Source organism: Perna viridis, chromosome 7, assembly GCF_037379345.1.
Source record: "Perna viridis isolate PV_CMFRI_1.1 ecotype Kerala chromosome 7, ASM3737934v1, whole genome shotgun sequence".
NCBI classification, from domain to species: Eukaryota; Metazoa; Mollusca; class Bivalvia; order Mytilida; family Mytilidae; genus Perna; species Perna viridis.
In genome coordinates, this window is record NC_142451.1 from 27314988 (window position 1) to 27336601 (window position 21614).

Here is a 21614-nt window from a genome sequence, read left to right on the forward strand (position 1 = left end):
AGGATCAAGCGTAAGACGGCGTTTTTTTTTCATATATTATTTCTACAATCATCTAGTGTTAACCAAGCCATAAAATCGATTTTACGACCAGACATGGAAAACAGACACAAACAACAAAGGAAAAAAATAACCAAAATAATATATAAAAAGAAAAAAAGTAAATAAGCAGTCACTAAAAACTAGAGTATGGACCAACGGTAGGGTAAGCGTCCTCTGTAAATAGAAGTAAAATAAAATCTGAAAAATAACTTGTACGGTTAACCGAGTAGCGTTATTTGGTATTCGGTTATACGGACAGTTAATTGGTTACCCGTTTCCATCCCTAATGTTTATCAAAAGATTAATCTCCGCCAAAACAATATTCAACACAGACAGTGAAAAGGTAAAATAAACAATGTTATGTTTCATTGAAAAAAAAACCCACCCATCCTAGATAATGCTCCTCTTCTTGATATTGTTGACCTACACTCAAAAATTGTGCGCAAGGAACAAAAATCAAAATAAAAAATACATTTTACTTCAAGGTCACAATCGCCAACCTTTGTAACTGACACTTAAAGAACAGACATGATTTGATACATTGATGTCACAAAAGATTGGTTGATTGATTGTTGGGGTTTAACGCTCGAAACGTATTATTTCAGCTAGGCGATGAACATGAAATGGATGACAATATGAACATGAAATGATGAAATAAAAATTGAAAATTTTAGGGCGTAAGGACAATAGTGTCGACGGGTTTCGATTGCCACTAGATATAGGGAGAGCTGGGTAGGATCGGGCAATTAAGCCTCCTGTAGCGGAGCACAAATGTTCCTACTCCGATTGAATACCACAGCAGGGTTCTTGAGTGTGCAAGGAACGTGGCATATTTCCCCAACACGTTGCACCACTATGCTTTGATGTCAGGTTTTCCTTATTATGGCCTGCCAGGGGTACCCCATTCCATCACCTGGACACGCATCCCAGTTGCTCTGTGGGCAGAGCGCCTTGGTCCCAGGTCATTGTTCTGTGCACTATTTAGTTGCTTTTTACAAGCTTAGCACTGGTGCAGACCTTTTCTTTTGACATCCGGACTCACACAAGGCTTAATTTCATGAAAGCAAAACACCCAAATTTGACCCTAAGTTCTAAGTTCAAGGGCAAAGGTCACCAACCCTTGTATCCTCATCATCATCAGGTTGTCTACCCACATGCCAAATATAAGACACGTTTTATCAGTAAGGTTTATACTAATTTGATAAAAGACACCACTTTTAAAAGAAAGTAAATTGAACTGCATATGAAATTTTCAAGATTATACAGCAATTTATTACATCTTATATTGGGTTTCAGGTCAAAAGTTATAGTTATTGTAGATTTTTGTTGCGCATGACGATAGATCGTAATCATATTGTTAAAACATGATTAAAAATCATGTGTAATTATAGCCCAAATATATTTAAATCATATCTTTCATGTGATATAGTTGAAAATTTAAAAACCTGAAGTAAAAATATGACAATTTCATGTCCTTAGCAACGTCCCTATCAACCACGTTCCCAAAGATGTTTTTGCATTTAGTGGAAGAATAGACATCATTTCACAACACTTTAATTCTACTTAGATACCAATCTGTCCCATTAGAGAAAAAAATTCGCAAATTAGGTATCGACACATGGCTCAGAGCCCCCTTTTTCATACCTCAAGATGCACTTACCAATGTTATTGTTGGAGAGTATGCCTGTTCTTTATTCATGTTTGAAACATTACTGTTTAGCAATTAGGACATATGATCATATCACTGAGCAATTTAAAGTTAATAAAGGCTAAAATACCTCAACTTTCAGGTAAAATATTTGATATTTTTGGTAAGAAAAGCAGATGTGCGTTACCATGGCATGGCGTTGGGGGACAATTGAAGCAATGACGGCCATTCTTATGCCTTCCGTGCGACTCAGCTAAGGATCGAACCCACATTCTTTGCACTTATGGAGAGCACCCCAACTTCAAATCATTATGGTTTTGAAGATTGTTGTAAATTTCTTAAAGATTAAAAGACTAATATTCAATATATGGCACAAATTCAGTGTTGACTGAAGAAGACGTCACCCCATACTAACGTGTACCCTCTCCCTCCATTTCCACTGAAAATGATCCCTATTGATTTTCCTGCTTATATTAATTTTTTTTGTACCTCATTTCTCCACATGGCTCACATACTATGTACTTTTGAATAAGAAAACTTCCTACCTTATTCTGTGATGTAGGGTCAGGCAAGTGGAAACAAATAAATTATTAATTGTGGCCTTATATAAAAACCTGAATGTGTCAAATGCCACCTTAAGAGAAATGTTTACCACTGGAAGATGGAAACCTGAATATATTGAACATAACTCTAATAATCTATTAATGATCAACATTGACAAGATATAACTGAGGCAGCCCATTGCCATTTAGGACACATAAACAATTTATTAGCAGTTTCTTCAAACAAAGGACACAAAAATGTTGTTCTCTGGATTGCTTTTGCCACTTCTTAGATCGACAATTATATCCAATCATCAAGATTTTCTTTATTTCATGGTTCTACACAACCAAATTAATCCACAAAAACTGGTACCCCATGAAAAATAATGAAACCACAGAAAGATATTACAAAAGGTCCATGTGAACTCAAAATATTTCAATACAGGATTCAGTTCTTTTTCAGGGCTTAAGTTCATTTAGTTTTGAAGAACTGGATATAACACATCTGACTCTGCCCATTCAAATTCTGCAGTCAACAGTTAACTGGTCTGAAATAATTCATTTTTAACCTCCCTTATAATTAAAATAATTCATATATAAAAGAGTACTGTACATGGCAACATTTATATTTAGAAGTTGATTCAATTTTTATTTTATTTGTATACAGTTTTACTGATGACAATGAGCTATCCACAAATGAATGACAATTATGTAACTTAGGAAAGTCTCACTTTCTACTACTTATTATAATACACACACAACAAAAATTAAAAGATGACAATATAAAATTGTAAAAGGGAAAAGGGGACTTTCAAGCAGGTTATTTTAATTCATGATCAAAACCATTATTCTGGCTAGACATAAAAAAATCAAGTTATTTAATAGGCAAGATCTATTATTGAAATGAGATTCTTTAACAAAGATCTTGTAAATAACAATTACTGGCTATGTATAATAAATATAGATTTAAACAATTTCATCTACTTTAGAATATGAGACCCAAGGTAAGTAGTTTATCAGGTATATATATGTAAATGAACATTACTGGACTAGGCTTGTGTACATCTTTATCAATAGATGATACTAAAACAGCCAAAAAACCACACGATTCAATTAGGGGGAGATAATGTTTGTCATAATCCTTATCCAATAAAAAATATATTTTGTAGTAGATCAGTATAAAATTATAAAATTCTATTTTTGATTCCAATAATGCAATATAAACTATTAATATTTCCAAAGGTCAGAAGAATTGACACTTAAAAACCAGAGGAATTTGATATCTTTCAATCCGTTTTGCTAGTAATGTATAAGAATTATTCCTGGATCCTATCGCCTTGATGTATAAAATTGTATCATGCCAAAACTTGAAGAATTATCATGGCGAAAGGATTGCCTATGTAATGTTCAGCAATGAATGTTTCAAATATCCTGGCCCTGCCTATCTTGGGCAAGTTAACAGGTAGTCTTCCTTATGTACAGCATTTGAGTTGAATATCCTAGCCCTGCCTAACTTGGGCAAATATGTTGAATGTCTTGACTTGCTTAAGGAGTTTTGTCTTAAGTTGTTGAAATGGAAATCCTAGTCTTGCCTAAATCCTATGATGATTGTCCTGCCTATACCAATAATGGTTGCCAGCTGCCTAAAAACCTGCCTATTGTAATGTAAGATTGGAGAAAAAGTTATTTACAGTAAACACAGAATGAATAACAAAGTAAAATTTGGTATTGTTTGCTGTTTTCCTACCTAACATGAATTTTCCGTTTATATGAATTTGTTTCATTTATCCCTACCTACCTACCCCAAACAATACTAAGAAATATCCTATGTTTTCTCTACAGAATCCCTACCTACCTAGCCAAAAAAAGCTAAAAAGAATTGTAGAAATAAAACAGCAAACAATGAATAAATGGTAAAATTAAAAACTGAACTAAATCTCTGTTATACATAAGGACCATCAGATGGACCATAGACACCTTATTTTGTTTCTTAATAGATTTTTGATAATTGAGAAATGACAAAGCCAAATATAAAGAGCTTTGATCACTTATCAATATCATGGTGAAGGAATTTTTATCATGTGTTTGAAGAATCATATTTTTGTCCCATGTACTCGTTTCATCTGATTAAATGTATAAACTGTACAACCAAAAGAATAACACGCCACTATAACCAAAGTATCTGTTAATTTTCTAAAAGGAAGATAAAAAATTACCATGGCTGCATGATGAAGCTGTGGGTGTTTGTTAGCAAGTCTTCAAGTTTGAGACTTATAAAATTTCATGAAGGGCAATTACAAATTTCTCTTCTCATGCACAACCTGTGACATACAACGGATGTGCATACAGCACTAAAGCAAAAGTATAGTAAAAGCTTATATAGGCTAGAAAAAAAGTGAAATATTGTTTGCCTAATGGTCAGACAGCAGTCAATGATGGCAAATATTCATTATACTAGACCTTAAAACTCTTTATAGTTACAGCAATAAATACACTACTTAACTTTATTTACTTCCGTAGTCTGTTCTATGTCTCTAACTATTACATATTATTCCCCAACACCATGTATTTCTCTGATTATATTGTAACTGACAACTAATGCTAACAATGATAAGGGGATATTACTCTTCAGTAATATCTTCCCCTTCTCTCTTGTAATTTCTCAGATTATACAGAGTGATTGAATATTACCTGATAACAACAACGAGGAGATATTACTTCAGTTGTATCCACCACCTCCTCCCCCGCCGCTGCCGCCGCCCCCACCTCGGCCTCTACCTCTTCCACCACCTCCTCGGCCATATCCTCCACCTCCTGCTCCAACATAAATAATCAACTTCATGATGACAAAGGATTAGTTTTAGAGAGATAGTAAAAAAAGATCTTATTGCCAAATTAATTAGGTTTTCCACCTAAAGCCTCTTTACAGACATTGGAAAGTAAAAATTCTGGGGTTTATTGAAGTGAGAAAATAGTGGTTTTTCAGCTACTAGTCCCATCCTTTTTGTCAATGATTTCCAATTTATATTTGAACAAAGTGATTCCCATTTCTGCCTCCCCTCATCAAATATTACTAGTCTCAAGCAAATGGTTAGTGAATAAAGGCACAGATTGTAAAAACATGAATAACATCATCTACCGATGTGAATAAGATTGAAATCTTTGTAGTTTTAAGCTTATTTAGGTTTACGATATTGTCCAAGACATCAGATAATGAGATTCAAAATAAACTAGTCAATGAGACTTTTTCACAGCCAAATGAAATAAGATCACTGACTAAGAATCTTTGAACAAAATACAAAAAAAAAAAAACAAATCAAAACAATTACCACATAAATGTTGATTTTTCAGAAAACATTTGAAGATGTGTGCACAAAGTAACATCGATCAACTGAATATTTTTTCAACAGAATATGACTAAATCAGGCAGTAGATGAAACATAGTATGAAAAAACCCATCATTTTGATAGAGTAATTTGACTATTTGTACCATCAGAATAAAGGTAAAAAGACATCATTTTGATAGTGTAATTTGATTATTTGTACCATAAGAATCAAGGAAAAAAGACACCATTTTGATAGTGTAATTTGACTATTTGTACCATCAGAAAAAAGGAAAAAAGACATCATTTTGATAGTGTAATTTGACTATTTGTACCATCAGAATAAAGGAAAAAAGATAATATTTCCATTTCATTTTGGCTAATTGAGTTATAATTTCATTGAAATGCACAGAAATGAACATTTCAAGGGCAGATAACTCTGTCAAAAACATCATTTTTCTAAAATTCTATTAAAAAATTTCTGAGCAAAGCCAGTGACGCAGAGATCAAATAATGGTCTTTTCAAAAAAGAGAAAGCATCTGTGAGTGATATTACATAATGTAACATGGTCTGATTGGTGAGGTTTTGACATGAATGTTTCTGGTTTTTCCTATTTTGCCTGATTCTTACAAACACTTACACTTCATTGTGATTCATTTGAACTATGCCATCCATGAAGTAACTGTTATGTCATTTTTAAGTGCAAATATAAGTTTGTCCAACTTTCAACTTTAAATGGCTATTAGTTCTCCTAATTAAAAATACTTGAGATTGAAGTACACACACACATATTGACACACCGGTAAATATACAATGTAGCACATAATGAGATGTGAAATAAATACAATTATCTAAAATTGAATACCTGGAGCTGAACCAATAGCAACATGACCAATTATACCTTACTAACAACAAATTATGATTTGACAGTAACTAAAATGGCCTTAGCCATAAGTAGGTCAAATACTTCAGTACTTGAAAAAAAATATACATACTATATCTGACAAAGCCAACAATACGACCCATACAATTAACTGAAATTTAACTATAGATAAACCCTTATGAACCGGTTAGTTATAATTTATGCAAAATCAAAAAACTAAAATTTAGAGTTAATATTTGAAATGAAAGCATAATCGGTAATAGTCGCAGTTGCCTCAGCTTCTATCAGTACTCACTGTTATAGGGCGCACCACCTGATTGGTTCCCATATCCACCACCTCCTCTCATTGGACCACCTCCACTTGATGCTCCATAACCTTGACCAAATCCTTGATTCCAGTCACCACCTTAAATGAAATTTGTAAATTGTGGAGTTGATTGATCACATGGTCAAGTTAAACAAGACAAAGTAATGCCCCTCATACTCCCCGTGAACACAACTGTATAGCTTTACATTCAAGAAGGGCTGCCAAATAAACATATCTGTCTGAGAACCATAGATGATCTAATGCCCCTGCAAATGAAAGTTTGACAATACACATCCAAAGTTTCATTTTAAGGTAATAGACCTAGGGTAAGGGACACAACTCTTACAAATCATTGGAATGTTTGTATTCACCATTTTATACCAACATCATGTAAGCAAGCATCAAAGTAACCTGGACTGATATTCTGTTTCAAAGGAAAGCTTGAAAGACTCTGATGACATTGCATATGATACAAACATATTACTGATTCGAAGTGTTATGTCCCTTACCCCAGGTCTACCTCCTTAATGTGTGGATAATGTTAGAAACCCCCCTCTTTTATACCTCTTTTTGCTTCATCTACTACTGAATGATAAAGGCCATTACTTTATTCCTTTTGTGATATGAACTTTGTAACACAATATCTTGCAGGTTCACACACATTTACTGATTTTTTTGTCCAAAAGCCTGGAAAATGTTTATTTTTTTTGTCCCTTTTGGCCCATTATTCCACATTAAAATGCCCTTTTTGACCCAATTTAACACCATAATAAGCAATATCATCCCCTCTTCAGCAACATGAACCTTGCTGAAAAAGTTTGATATGAAGACCTACTTACAATGCAAGTTTTTGCACAAAAAAACAGCTTCTACTCTCCTAAGAAAATAGAAATGACAACAGTGTCAATACAACTACAATGATTTTGTGTTTGTATAATAGCTTTAAATTAAGAATTTTTTAAAGTTCCTCCTCAACTTATATTCAACTAATCTGACACAGATTTTAATAAATTAATTTTTTTTATAAACCCATGCCTGAAATCAAACACTTGTGAACAACTCACAAATATGTTCAATTTACCGCTGTCTTCTTGATAGCTTTTTATATGAATAACAGTGTGGGAAACCACCGCTTGCCAGCTCGCCAAATACGAGTAGATTTGGTGAGTTCTCCTTAGCTTACACTCGTCAATTTGGCGACCGTCATTTGATTGGCAAGTTCAAGGGAAAGTTAACCAGCCAACAGGTTATTTAGTTAAACATCCTTTAACATCATACCTTAAAAATATGTTCCCTACAATTAAGAAGTTTAGCTTGTATATGTCAAGTGAATTTTGCACAATTTTATTGACTTGTAAAGCATTGTTTACGATCTGCCATTTTAATTTCCGGTAACCAGGATGTGCCAAAACCTACACGACAGTCCCGATCTCGTATTAGTAGTCTTGGTAATTTATGAAATGTTATCTTGCAAATTAGTTGTTTATTGTAAAAATAAAAATGAACAAGAAGCAAATGATAAACATTTTTTTGTTTCATGATGAATCTGTTGAAATATAATTTTATTTTTAAAAAAAAGAGTTCAGACATGGAGTACTTTAAGTACTTGAAAAACTGCAACATGTTCAACAAGAGGGAAAGTTTTTGATAAATTTAGAAACAAATCAAAAGATAGTTGAAGAAAGAAAAAGAAGGCAGAAGACAGTCAAATCCAAGAGAAAACAGATGATAGTACACATAAAAAACCAAAAAATCCGCTAGTTGAATTTCTATATGGCTAGCAAGATCAATATTCCACTAGCCAGTATGGCATGTTGGGAAATAAAAATGGTTTCCCACACTGGAATAATTGTGTCAAATATTCAAACTGAAATCCAAAACATTAAAATATCACAATGACTATCCAAGATGACTTTAAAAAGGAACTTTAAATAAGAAAAATACCTTTATACTTATAATTATATTACCTTGTCCTCCACCATAACCACCACCATAGCCTCCACTGTAACTACTATCACCATAACCCTGGTTGTAATTTTGGTTATAACCACCTCCATAACCACTTCCATCATCATAACCACTACTGTAGTTCTGCTGATATCCTCCTTGATAACCACCTGAAACAAACATGGAATATACTTCCTATATCTAGAAACTTGTTGACACATTACCGGACATCAGGACTAGCAGCTTGGAAGTTTCTGTCAGACTGGAAACAAATCTGCTTGTCAAATGTGTTTGTATTTTCAACTTGGAACTCATACTTGAGTAACGACATATTTACTAACTTAAAGAAAGTCATAAATATCAAACTTGATGATTGGTTAAAGAAAATATCTGTGCCAATCATGACCGCTGTTAGATATAGTTATTGGGAAGAAACAAAGTTACCTGAATAGTGATTCTTGTCACATCTGTTGTACTAAATACAGATTTTCTTACTCAAATGAAACTTCAATAAACTTATAAAACCATGAAACTGAACTTATTGTTATGGAAGCAGAATTAAAAAGTATATTGTTGGACCTAACAGTTAAATAATTAACCCGACATTTGGTCAGACACAATATCAGACCTTCCCGATCAGGACCATCAGACTGGCAGGTTTTTGAGATGTCTATACATGTTATTCCTACAATGCGGAATAAAGTTAATGGAAATAATCTTCCTCAGTAACAAGTGGTTAAAAAAATCATTACTCCACTTGAGATGTTGAAATCAAGATTTTCTACAGTGGGGTTAAGCAAGCATGTTCAAGTTAATCTTATAATAGAAAGCGGAGAAAAAGTTTTTATCAAAAAAGTATATTTTTCTCATGTAATCTGTAGATTTGAACAATTTAAAATGATATGTAATCTCAATCAGAAATTTAATCACCAGCTTTGAATGTGAGAGAGAATCTTTCATTCTTCCTTCCAGAGAGTTGAGATGATGGAGTGAAAACCCACTAAGAATATTCTCCCTACATATCATATGACCTATTGAAAAAGTCTTCAATTTTGATACCCTATATTCCAATGTAAAGTTTGTCAAAAATTTGTAACTTATAGAATGCAAGGGTAGCAAGTCTTTCTCACTTCAATACAAAGCCCAGTAGAATCATTATTTACCTTGATTACCATATCCTCCTCCTCCTCCTCCTCCACCACCTCCAAAACCTCCACCTAAAATTATGAAAAATTTAAAGCTAAAAATGGAAACCTTTATGTGTTGTTGTAGTAATTATCGTAATGAATATCTGAATCATTATTCTAGTGCATTAGACTTTTATCTTTGAAAATAAATTCTTACACAATCGTACTTCAAAACAATTATTTGAAACAGTTATTCCAGGGTAGGAAACTCTATGAAAAAATCTGCCAGACAACAAGGCTGGCTACATCAAATAGTTACCTGTCCTTATTGAAATTTATCAGCCCTGAAAAAAATCATTCTCTCCCTTTCCGTCAATATTTTTGTTTTATAAGCATCATCGCTATTGGCTGATTAATAAAAATCAGCCATTGGGATTTGATTTGACCCACAAAAGGGCTTACCACACTCCCTGCAGAAATTGAGTGAAAACACACTCGAAACACATGGTTATGTAATGTTACTTGGTCGTTTTGATTCCCAACTTCCATCATGAATGAGGTAATACCGAGAAATCGTTACTAAAATAGAAAAGGGTAATCTCAATCACCTGTAAAAATAGCAAGACCACTGGGCTGTTGAAATTTAATTTTTACCCCCAATTGCAGAACAGGCTGTCTAGGGCTGTCGGGTGGGCTATCATTTCAAACTCTGTAGGCTATTTGAACTCCAGACTGCGATTTCTTTGCGTTTTAAGTATCCAAAGTAAATATTGTAGCAGAACAAAACATACATTTGACCTGTAACTTATCATGGTGAACCTATATACCAAAAATCATGTCATAATCTGCAAGCGTTTTATAGAAAAAAGTCTGAAAAACGGTTATTTCTGTGAATTCAGCTAAGTTCAAGGCCCATAATTTCGATAAAAAACATCGGGGCCAAACCAACTAGCATCTTGTTCTGTAACTTATCATGGTGAATTTATGTACTAAAAATCATGTCAATATCGGTAAGCATTTAGAAAAAAAAGTCTTGAAAACTGTCATTTCTGTGAATTTTGCTAAGGTCAATGCCCATAATTTCAGTAAAAAAAATCATTGGAGCTGAACGAAAGTTAAACTTGACCTGTAAACTATCATGGTCAACTTGTATACCAAAAATCATGTCAATATCTGCAAGCATTTAAAAAAAAGTCCAGAAAACTGAATATGGGCTGACAGACGGGTCAAAAACTTTATACCCTTTGCAGCTTCGTTGCGTGGGGTATAATAAGTTGATGTCACATGACTCTTTGGTCTGAATATTCAAATAGTACTCCAAGTACTTAGGCAATCAATAAATGATAAATATATATTATATTTAATAAATATAAAATAATATTATAAAATTAAAATTTTTAAGCCTAACAGGAATATTTTTTGTTAGATGAGAAAAATTCTGAAATTATTTCTTAGAATTCGTGTGTTCTGTAGAAATAGGATTTGCAGTTGAAAATTTGAAATAGTTTGACAAAAGAATTTTTAAATATTTTTTTTTTCGAAGATTGTACAACTCAAACAGACCTATATTCATTAAATTACATAAGACACCAACTTCAAACTATCAATGCATCATGATTCCTTCATAGCATTGTAACAAAATTACCAACTGTTCTGCACATTTAAAGTATAAAAGAAAAAAGGAAATATTTCAACCATTCCATACTAATTTCTAGATGAATTGTAAACACATAACAGAACATTGTTGTATTTGATCAGCAGTATTTTTTTTCACCTACCAATTTGTGCACAGTAATTCAATACAGTTGTGTTTCAGATCATTTTGTATGAAATTTTAAAGTGTGACATGGAAACGTAAATGTATAACATTGTAAATTTGATGGTAATCAATTTTCAAGAATTTTGCAATGAAACATATTAGCCAGTAAAAATTCCAATTTTCCCACTTATTCAGTGGCTGGGAAGAAAATAAATTGTGTTAAGATACCATTTAAATTTCTATTATGTGAGTGGGACACTTTTAGTTAGAAAGGGCAAATGGCCTATGGCCTCTTGTGTTTCCAACCACTGCTTATTTAAACAAATCAAAAATCAAAAAATGCAAAAATCATGTTTAGATTTACAATACTCTGAGGAATACAAAATTTGTCATCCCAAACAGACTGAAATTTTGGAATGCCTCGTGTTTTTACCTTGTTGTCTTCCTCCTCTGCCTCCTCTTCCCCCACCTCCACCTTCTTCCTTCTTTTTAGCTTTCTTCACTTCTACATTCTTACCAGCAACAACAAAGCTTCTCTTCACTACAAAACAAATCCTATACTTAAGAAAAATATTTTTTAACCACTCTAGAGTTAGAAACTCTTCATAAAAGGCTTCATCTAGTGCAGCTTTATGACACAGAGGTTAACAGACAGGAAAGTATGGACACTACATAGAATCTTAACCAACACTTAATTTTAATTGTCATACATAGCTTCTAAATGAATGTAAAATTGAAGTCGGTACCTCTTTACCTTATGGTCCTTTATATATACAGTACAAAAAACAAAAACAAAATTCAAATTATATTGTGTCGATTACAGCCACTATGTATGCAAGAATCCCAAGATTTCAGAACTTTTGAATTTGAATTTCACTGAAAATTGTTCAAGGACGAAGCAGTGTATAGTTTCATAAAATGCTTGTTTCGGCCTTATTTATAAATGGTGAAAAGGCATCCCAATCCCAACCTATCTATTTGAGGTACGGAACTTAACATCACAAGACGGCTAAGCAAAGCCATACATTTTACATTGAAGCCCTGTTAAATAAACAAATGTGTAGAATAGAAGCATGTCTACTTACTTATTTTTCAGTAAAAAGAAAGACATATAATTCAAATGAATCACAATAAATCAAATTTTCTTGAAAAATACATGATGGATCAGTGTTATTTCTTGCACATATTTTAAACAACACAATACATTGAAACCCACAGCAATATTTTGGTTGAAATAATATTTTAAAATTTAAAGTTTCATAGTACTTTAATATGAAGTAATTTGTAATCACTTTCTAAGTAAAAAAGGGTATTCTGCCTTGACACATACAAACACATTTATCCACTGAATCATAATCTTCGAACTCAATGAAGGCATATCCTTTTGTTTTTCCAGTATTTTTGTCCATGACAACATTGACTTCTTTGATGATACCATATTCTTCAAACACTTCTCTTATGGACTGTTCATCAGTGTCCTCTTTCATGCCACCAACAAACAGTTTCTTGCAAGTCTGTTGCACATCTGGATCACCTGAATCCTTGAAAATAATCAGTCATTTTAAAACTAAATACAAGTCACAATGATTCCTGTACAAAGGGTATATAATATTTCAAAGCTTTTTAAACATCTCTTCACACTTGGTCCTAAACCCAGCCTTTTTATGCAAATTAGAACAGTACAATGGAAGAAACATTTGTATTGTTATGAGTAATGCACGTGCAAGTACAATGAAAAAAGTAAGTAAAGCTTTTGTCATGTGGAATTTTTCAGATCATGTGTAGCAGAGCCTATAAGCCATTACAGGGTTGTAACAAATTCTATACTGTCTTGATATGATACATACACATGTATCATGATTCTTGGCTAAAAATCTGATTCATTTTGCGGTTTTTTAAGACATGTCTTCTATCTGTTATTTCATTTATACATGTATTTCAACCAATTATGAAATAATGACATATAGTCATGTCCATGGATTACGACTAACTTTTGTCCCTTACATTTTTAGCAAATTTTAAGTCCTCAAAACAGCAGATAAATACATTTGTGACTGAGAAACAAATTTTTTGGCTGTCATCGCCGCTAAATCGTAATCGATCCCAGGATACCAACTTAAAAGATCGTGATGCAACAAAGCGCTGGTAAATTGTTACCCCCTTTCATGTGTAAGCCAACATACAGTGATACAGTGTAAGTAGTAAAATAAAGAAAATGGGGATCCCCTCCAGAAGCCATAAACATTTTATGTGATGTTCATTCATATTTGTATACATTTTGAAGTGCCCCACATTGTATTAAAGTGGACAAATAAGGACTTTAAACATTATACAGCAACATGCACCAGAAAGCTTCATGACGATGCCTATGTTAGACAGTTACTGTTAATGATACAGAATGTAGGTACACATGTACATTGTAAATGCTGATCAAATTTTTTTTTTAATTGTGTCAACTGTAGTAGTCACCAAATGCTTCAGCTTCAGAAATCCCTGCAAGTACAGTACACCCAGAGAGGGAGGATTCTATTACTTTTATTTCAGTGTCCTGTGGATCACAGAGTTTTTCAGGGTCCACTCCTAAAATCCTCCAAGTGATCTCCTATCTGGGAGTATTTTAGTGCCTTTTTGGGAATATTTCGGAGTCACTCCCAAGAATTTTATCACCTTGTGTATTGTAATCATGTTAACCTGACAGGTAAGACAGGATGTAGGTGGTACTTCAAAGGATAATCAGGGCAATAATGAAACTCCCAGCTTTTTGGAGGAAGTATGCCAAGATCACTCCTGGATTTTTGTGGCATTTATGGGAATTTCCTGGAGTCACTCATAAAGGTGACCCCAAAAAGGGAGTTTGAGAATCTATACTCTTTGGGTGTACTGTACAGAAACTTGCATGACGTACACAACTGCAGATTATAAAAATGTAGATGGTATTTCACATCCTGTATAAGTACAAAAATTTATACATAAAATGTACCACAATGTTCAATAAAAAGAATTACAAATACCCCCATAAAAAGAAATACAAAATGTAAATACACGACATACCTCTCGACGCATGGCTCTTTTAGTTTCCACCTCTCGGTTATCGATTTTATGTGGACGACTGGCTTGTGCAGCATCCACGTTGGCAGATTCTCCAAAGGTCACAAAACCAAACCCTCTTGACCTCTTACTTTGTGGATCTTTCATCACAACAACATCTGTGATTTCACCCCATTGTTCAAAGTGAACTTTAAGTCCTTCTTCATCTGTTTCATAACTGAGTCCGCCAATAAAGAGCTTCCTGAATTGTTCTGATTCTGGATCTTCTGACTCGGCAAATTTTCTTGGAGGACCTCGTCTGCCCTATCATAAAAAATATGAACACATTGCCACCAGTGAAAAGCCAAAAATAAATGTTATATTAGGACATTCAAGCTGGTGATCTACATGTTGCTAACACTACATGACTGAAAAAAAGGAACATTTTTCTTCTTTTATGTGCCCTGTAAAGTGAGATCAACAGTCATTTATGAAGAAAACTAAGTAAGGTTTCTTTCTCAGAGTCTTCACTGCTAAGAAATGCTCTTCATTTTAACAAAAGCATTATTTACCTAACAAAAAAACAGAACCAAACAGACTTAGAACTTCTAATTACATTACAGTCGAACCTCGTGTCGAACTCGGATAACTTGAAACCTCGGATAACTCAAAGTAATCTGTCAGTCCCGGCAAAAGCTCCCTTTACATAATGCATTAAAACCTCTGATGTGTCGAAACCCCGGATAACTCGAGGTATTCACCCAGTCCCTCTGATTGCTATATAATGCAAATTAACCCTGATGTCTCTAACTTAGGCAATTAAATATTCGTTGACACATAGGTGTGAAATCGGATTGTTTTGTTACCTTAATTGGCTTCAGTGAAAGGTTAATTGTTGTTTGTTTGTATAGCGTTTAGCGGAAGCACGTGTATAGTTCACCTGTTGACATTTAAATGGCTGACCTGATTAGCCAAGTGTCAATTAGTGTATTTGATAAATGGATATTGTGTACAAAAATGAAGAAACAAATCTGTTTAACCAAGCTGATAATATTAAATAAATATAATAATAATGCAATGATTATGGACGATTAATTAAGATAAAACAAATCGGCCCTTTTATTTTTTGACAACAGTTCACGTGTCAAATAATTAGTTGTTTCTATAAAAGGGGGAGTATGCATTATTGCATTCAAACAGTTCACGATGTTAGCTGAGCAATCTAGTGAAGGAACTGGCTCAACCAGTGGGATAGCTAGATCAGCTAAATGTAAACTGAATGTAAAGTCTATTGAAGAAAAGTACAAAGCAATTATAGAGGTAGAGAGAGGTTTAAAAACAAAGTCTGAAATTTCCCATAATTTCAGAGTTCCAGCCAATACTTTGTTCACTTGGATAAAAATGCTGAAAAGATTAAAGATGCATACCAGCAAAGCAGTTTTGGTCCAGACAAAAAGCGTATGAGGGCCGCTTCTTACGAAGACGTTGAAAAGATGTTACTGAAATGGTTTACCAATGTAAGAGACCAAAACCTGCCAATATCTGGACCAATGCTTGTGACTAAAGCAGAGGAATTCACCAAACGACTAAATTATCCTGACTTCAAATGCAGCAATGGTTGGCTGAATAGATTCAAAGAAAGACACAACATTACATTAAAAAAAATATTCGGGGAGGCTAAGTCTGTTGACGATAAAAGCGAAGCGATGAATGAATGGGTTACTGAGTTATACAGCATCATGTCAGAATTTTCACCTGATAACATCTTCGACGCTGATGAAACTGGCTTATTTTTTAAGCTACTACAAGGAAAGACCCTAGAGTTCAAGGGCGCTGATTGTAGCAGTGGAAAACGCAGTAAAGAAAGATTGACGTTGATGGTGTGTACTAACATGTCTGGATCCGAGAAATGTTTCAAGAATGTGAAAACATTACCACGGACTATGACTCAAATAAGAAAACATGGATGACCTCTGAAACCTTCACTGCATGGATCACCAAACTTGACAAGAAGTTTCAACGACAGCAACGTCAAATCGACATGATTATAGACAACTGCCCAGCCCACCCAAAAGTGAAAGGTTTAAAGAATGTTCGATTGGTAGTTCTTCCACCCAACACAACCAGTAAGACACAACCCTGTGACCAAGGCATCATTCAGAACCTGAAGGTACACTACAGAAAGAGAGTAATGTTAAAGCAGATTTCATGTGCCACAAGAAAGTGGACTTCAACTTGACAGTTCTTGACGCACTCAGACTTCTACAACGAGCATGGCTGTCCATTACCCAGACTACCATCAGCAATTGCTTCAGACATGCAGGTTTTATTACTGACAGCATGGCAACCGTTACCCAGGAAGAAGACGACGGTATACCTCTCGCACAACTCGCAGGAATCAATTTCACAGAATACACCAATGTTGATAGCGACATCCCTACTACGGAACCACTCACTGATGACGATATCATCAACCAGATCACCGACACACAAACTACCACAGAGCAAGACAGCGATGACGATGAACCGAATGCGCCAGAAAAGCCCATTCCAATGCTTGCTTCTATGATAGATATGACAGAAAACTACCAGAGCTACTTCGAGGCCCAAGACGACACAGAAGACTGTGTTCAACTAGTTGCCAAACTGAATGACTACTTTACAAGGAAACAACTGAAGAAAAAACTCAACACTAAGCAGACAACCCTCACGAGGGACTTTGCAACAGGACTAAGTTCGTCCCGCAACGCGGCGAGTGAATCTGTATTTTGTATGTATGGCTTTGTGTAATTATTGAAAACTGTAATATGAATAGTGCTTGTTGTTTTTGTCCCTATTTGTGAGTACTGTATACATGTGTATGTCATATTTGTATAACATGTTTGCCTTCTTGCATACTTAAGAAATGTCAATAAAATTTGAAAACTGTTAAGTTGTTCGTTATCTTTATTAAATTATCAGAGTAACGAAATTATATATATAAAAAAAAACAAATAACATGACACAATAAAAATATTGGAAAGTCTACAGATTAAAAATTCGAAAAATCGATGTTATTAACAAAATATATTGAAAAACACCTATTAAAAATACCAGGACAATGACGGAAAGATTTTATTTCCGGATTACAAATCACCTCAGATGTCTTGAACCTCGGATAACTTGAATATTTTCTACTGGTCTCTTCAACTTAACGAGGTTCGACTGTATATGTACATACATGTAAACATGATATACTGTATTTTGGTGTGTACAATATGCAGTTACGTATTGTGCACAGTTCAATTTTGAAGGTCCAAACATGAAATTTTTTTTAGACATAGATTGGAGTAGAATTTTGTAAGACAAATGATTGATATTTTGCACTTGATCGGTCAATTCATTTACCTTGACCTGGTATTTTCTACATAAATGTGAAGGAAAGAAACTTCTATTCACACTTTATTATTATGTAAAGATCAGAAACTACATGAATTGGATAATTTTAATTTTGAAGCATGACAAAATTGACACAAAATGTATGAAATGGCTAATAAAACAAAATCAAAAGTCGGGAAAATCAAACATTTCTGATTATGGTTGTTACTCAAATTTCATGACTTTTTCATTTTAAAACACACTTTTACGACAGAAAATTGTCAGAAACATTAACATAAGTCTCAAAATATTCATTTTCAGTTGCAAAAGCATTCAATAATGAGTGTTTGACAAAAAAGGATGTAGTTATTTTTCGGTTTTTAGTTGTTTCATTTTAAACTTGAACCATGTTTTATTATAAAGAAATATTGTACAAAAACATGTTATTAAGATATTTAAACATGACTTGAAGACAATATGAGTTAAAATTCAATACTTTAAGATGTATTTGATTATTAGATAAACTTTCGGTCAGTAACATTTCATTTCTGGTTAGTTTACATTATTTTTTTCCTCTTACAAAATTTTATTTCTTGGCCAAATCATATATACATGTATTGATTTATAGTACACACCCATGCTCTAGAAATGATTTCTACATAAAAATATGTGTATTATACCCACCAAAATACAGTACATGTATGTAAATTTCATTTCATTATGCAGTGACATAGCTATACTGTATTTCAAGAAGCCAAGGCTTCAACAAGCTTGTAATAAAAACCAGCCAAAATAAAGCCATCCCCTTTCCTGTGCTACATGTATGAAAGACTTCCACACTGATTTGGTCCTCACTATGCCACTGTTCATGAAGAGGACCTCTGAAAGTTGTGTTAACTTGTGTTCAATTCATTTACTGAATTTTAGCAATACAATATGTTGAATCTAATCAGGTCATATTCACACAATATATTTACATGTGTCCTACATGCATGATCATTGTACATAGGAATGTTGTCAAACTGGATTAATATCGAAGTGTTTCAGTGTAAGATAATATTTATCTTCTTGTTTTTCCTAAAAGGATTTGATGCCCAAATAACAAACCAAACAATTTTGATTTTGTATGGCATGAGACATTGTAAAGACATAGGTCGGCCAGGCCATTAGTTTGCTACTGTTATGTCAGTCAATATAAGTATTGGCTACACTAATTATTTTGTTAGAGTGGTTAATTTCATTATTATGGAATGGTTCAAAAAGATTGGGGCTGGAGCATTATAGACAATTTCATTTGCACAAACACATTTACAGTAAATGGTTATGGCATGAACAAAAACAGAACAGTTTAATATACATCACATATAAACTAATTTATGACCATGGTGCGACAGTGGTGTAAATCTGATCAAAACAGTTTAATCTACAATTTTAACATTGTATATTAATATAATTTTTGTTTAAATTAAATTGACCTTCGATTCCACCATTCACTCATGAATTTGATAAGTTATTTTTAGTATTTTATAGAGCTACTGTTTAAGATGTATGTGATGTCTCTTGGTGTGAGGTGAGGTTTTGATGAAGAAATTAAATTATGGTTGTCCAATTTCATTCTGTATTGATTTCTTTGCGGGGCGTAGTGGGTGCACACCGAGAAGAAATGATATTCATCCTCTATGTTCCCACTATCACATGATTTACATATACGTTTTTTTTTCTCTCTCTGTTTTTGTACCAACCCCTTTCTATTTATAGTGCATGTGCACTCGAACGAAATTTACTGATGATGGATATTTCTATTTTAGATTTACATAAATCAATATATGGGGGTCTTTTAGATGGAATAAATATTTTACAGAAAAACGAGTTTTTCACACATAGCTATTGAGCCTACTAAATTTTGCTTAAACTGATCGTGTAGTCTATGTTCGATTCTTTTGATATAAAATTGAAGATTATTAAGTTGTAAGTTAAGACGACAAAAATGTATTTTATTTAGTATATTTTTTACATGGGACATCCACAAGTTGTTGTTTTCAACTTCTCTGAACATTTCGTACACTAGTGTATCAGGGGAGTTAAGGATACGGTTTAAAAATTTTAATTGTATTCAATTGAACTTTTAGATGTAGAGATGTTCCTTTCAGTTCTGCTAAGCATGCAATGTTAGTAGTTTTACTATTTACTCCAAGGACTTCTTTTATGAATTTCAAATGTAAGTGTTCATATAGGTCAGTAGCTGCGAAACGTAGCTCTAACTATTTTTTTTTGTATTTTCAAAAAAAAAAAAAGATCAAGAGCTATGATTTCGCAGCTAATAGGTCAGTCATATGTGACCACAAAAATGTGCTATCCAATATTGAGGGTAATTGTGTTTAAAAATCCAGGCCTGCCATGCCAAGCTTTTTCAGAAGCTGATCTAAGATCTTTCAAATAAATGTGTTTTTATTCATGGGAAGTAGCATGTTTTAAATGGTTTTGCAGTGGGTTCCATAACAGAAGTTTCCTACACTGGACCTCCAATGGGGTTAGGCACGTATAGAGATGGCAAATGGAATTACACCTCCACTCCACTGTATCGTGCATTTTTAGTACAAAATAGTTCCAACAATTATTCTGCCTCTGGAAGCTAATTTCCATTGAGCTTGCCTGGTCACCTCAAAATCAAATGGCTCAATACTTAGCCTAGGCACGAAAATAAAGACTTAAAAAATTCATCGACGATCTGTAATCCCTTTTGGGATTCGGCGCTGCAGATATTTTTTTGTTTTGACCACCACCGATGGTGGTCATAACGACAAATATCTCCATTGCCGAATCCCATAAGGGATAACGACGATCTGAACAACATATCATGTCGGAGCAACGCTTCTTTGTCTATGCGATAACTAATACTATGATATTCATTTCAATGGTTATGTATATCTTCATGCATACCCCTCCCCCTCTGCCTCCGAATCCACCACCGCCTCCATATCCTCCTCCACCAAATCCAGGCATCTTTGAAAATTCTTTGTGTGCGTTGTTTGTGTATATACACGTGTGATCGTCGCGCCACACAGAAAAGACACGTGACAAGTTTCCGGTTAACTTCGTATTTTCTCGGTGAAGTCCGATATCAAAGTGCTGGCGTACTGGTGTTGCACCAACCGGACTGAACAGAACAGGTGCATTTCATATTCTCATCGTGGATACTACACTATAATATTTTTATAAAATAGTAAATTTTTTTCGAATTCTATTTTTTTGTAAAATAAAAAAGTTCTGTTTTGTTTATATTTATTATTATTCATTTATTTTCATTGATACATTTGTGATAAGTTGATGTCCTATCAGTATTTAAAAAGTGTGGAAAAAGTATCTTACTGCATTTTGCACCGCTGTCCTAACCCCAGGTTATGTTGCTATAAGATTGAAGTCATCACTACAGAGGTTTTATGGTCGTCATCATGAACTCGTGGATCGTTACGGTGTATCCATCTGCACCATGAAAACTGATTTATTCAACGGGTCATAGTTTTCCTTTCCTCGTTTGTCTACTCCGGACTCGACTTTTTATTAGCAACTCGGCGGGTGTTTCTAGAAAAGCAGAGGACGCTTACCCTACCGGTGCACCTGGTCCATGCTCCCAGTTTTTTAGTGGAGTCTAGT

General features: G+C 33.9%; 1 protein-coding gene across 3 annotated transcripts; it reads right to left on the minus strand.

Annotated features, from left to right (window-relative positions):
- Window positions 1-2865: 2865 nt before the first annotated feature.
- LOC148612093 (heterogeneous nuclear ribonucleoprotein A1-like 3) lies at window positions 2866-21056 on the minus strand. Of its 3 annotated transcripts, none has more exons than XM_088593219.1 (9): window positions 20901-21056; window positions 14628-14927; window positions 12907-13117; window positions 12010-12117; window positions 9854-9907; window positions 8711-8860; window positions 6750-6842; window positions 4921-5043; window positions 2866-3884 (listed from the first exon to the last, which is right to left on the minus strand). In XM_088593219.1, exons 1-8 carry the CDS (start codon window positions 20961-20963, stop codon window positions 4949-4951), a joined length of 1074 nt encoding a protein of 357 aa, XP_088449345.1. In that variant the 5' UTR covers window positions 20964-21056; the 3' UTR covers window positions 2866-3884; window positions 4921-4948. The 3 variants fall into 3 exon arrangements, with proteins under 3 accessions (XP_088449345.1, XP_088449344.1, XP_088449346.1); XM_088593218.1 differs by having other exon boundaries at window positions 6732-6842; XM_088593220.1 differs by lacking the exon at window positions 9854-9907 and having other exon boundaries at window positions 6732-6842.
- Window positions 21057-21614: the final 558 nt, after the last annotated feature.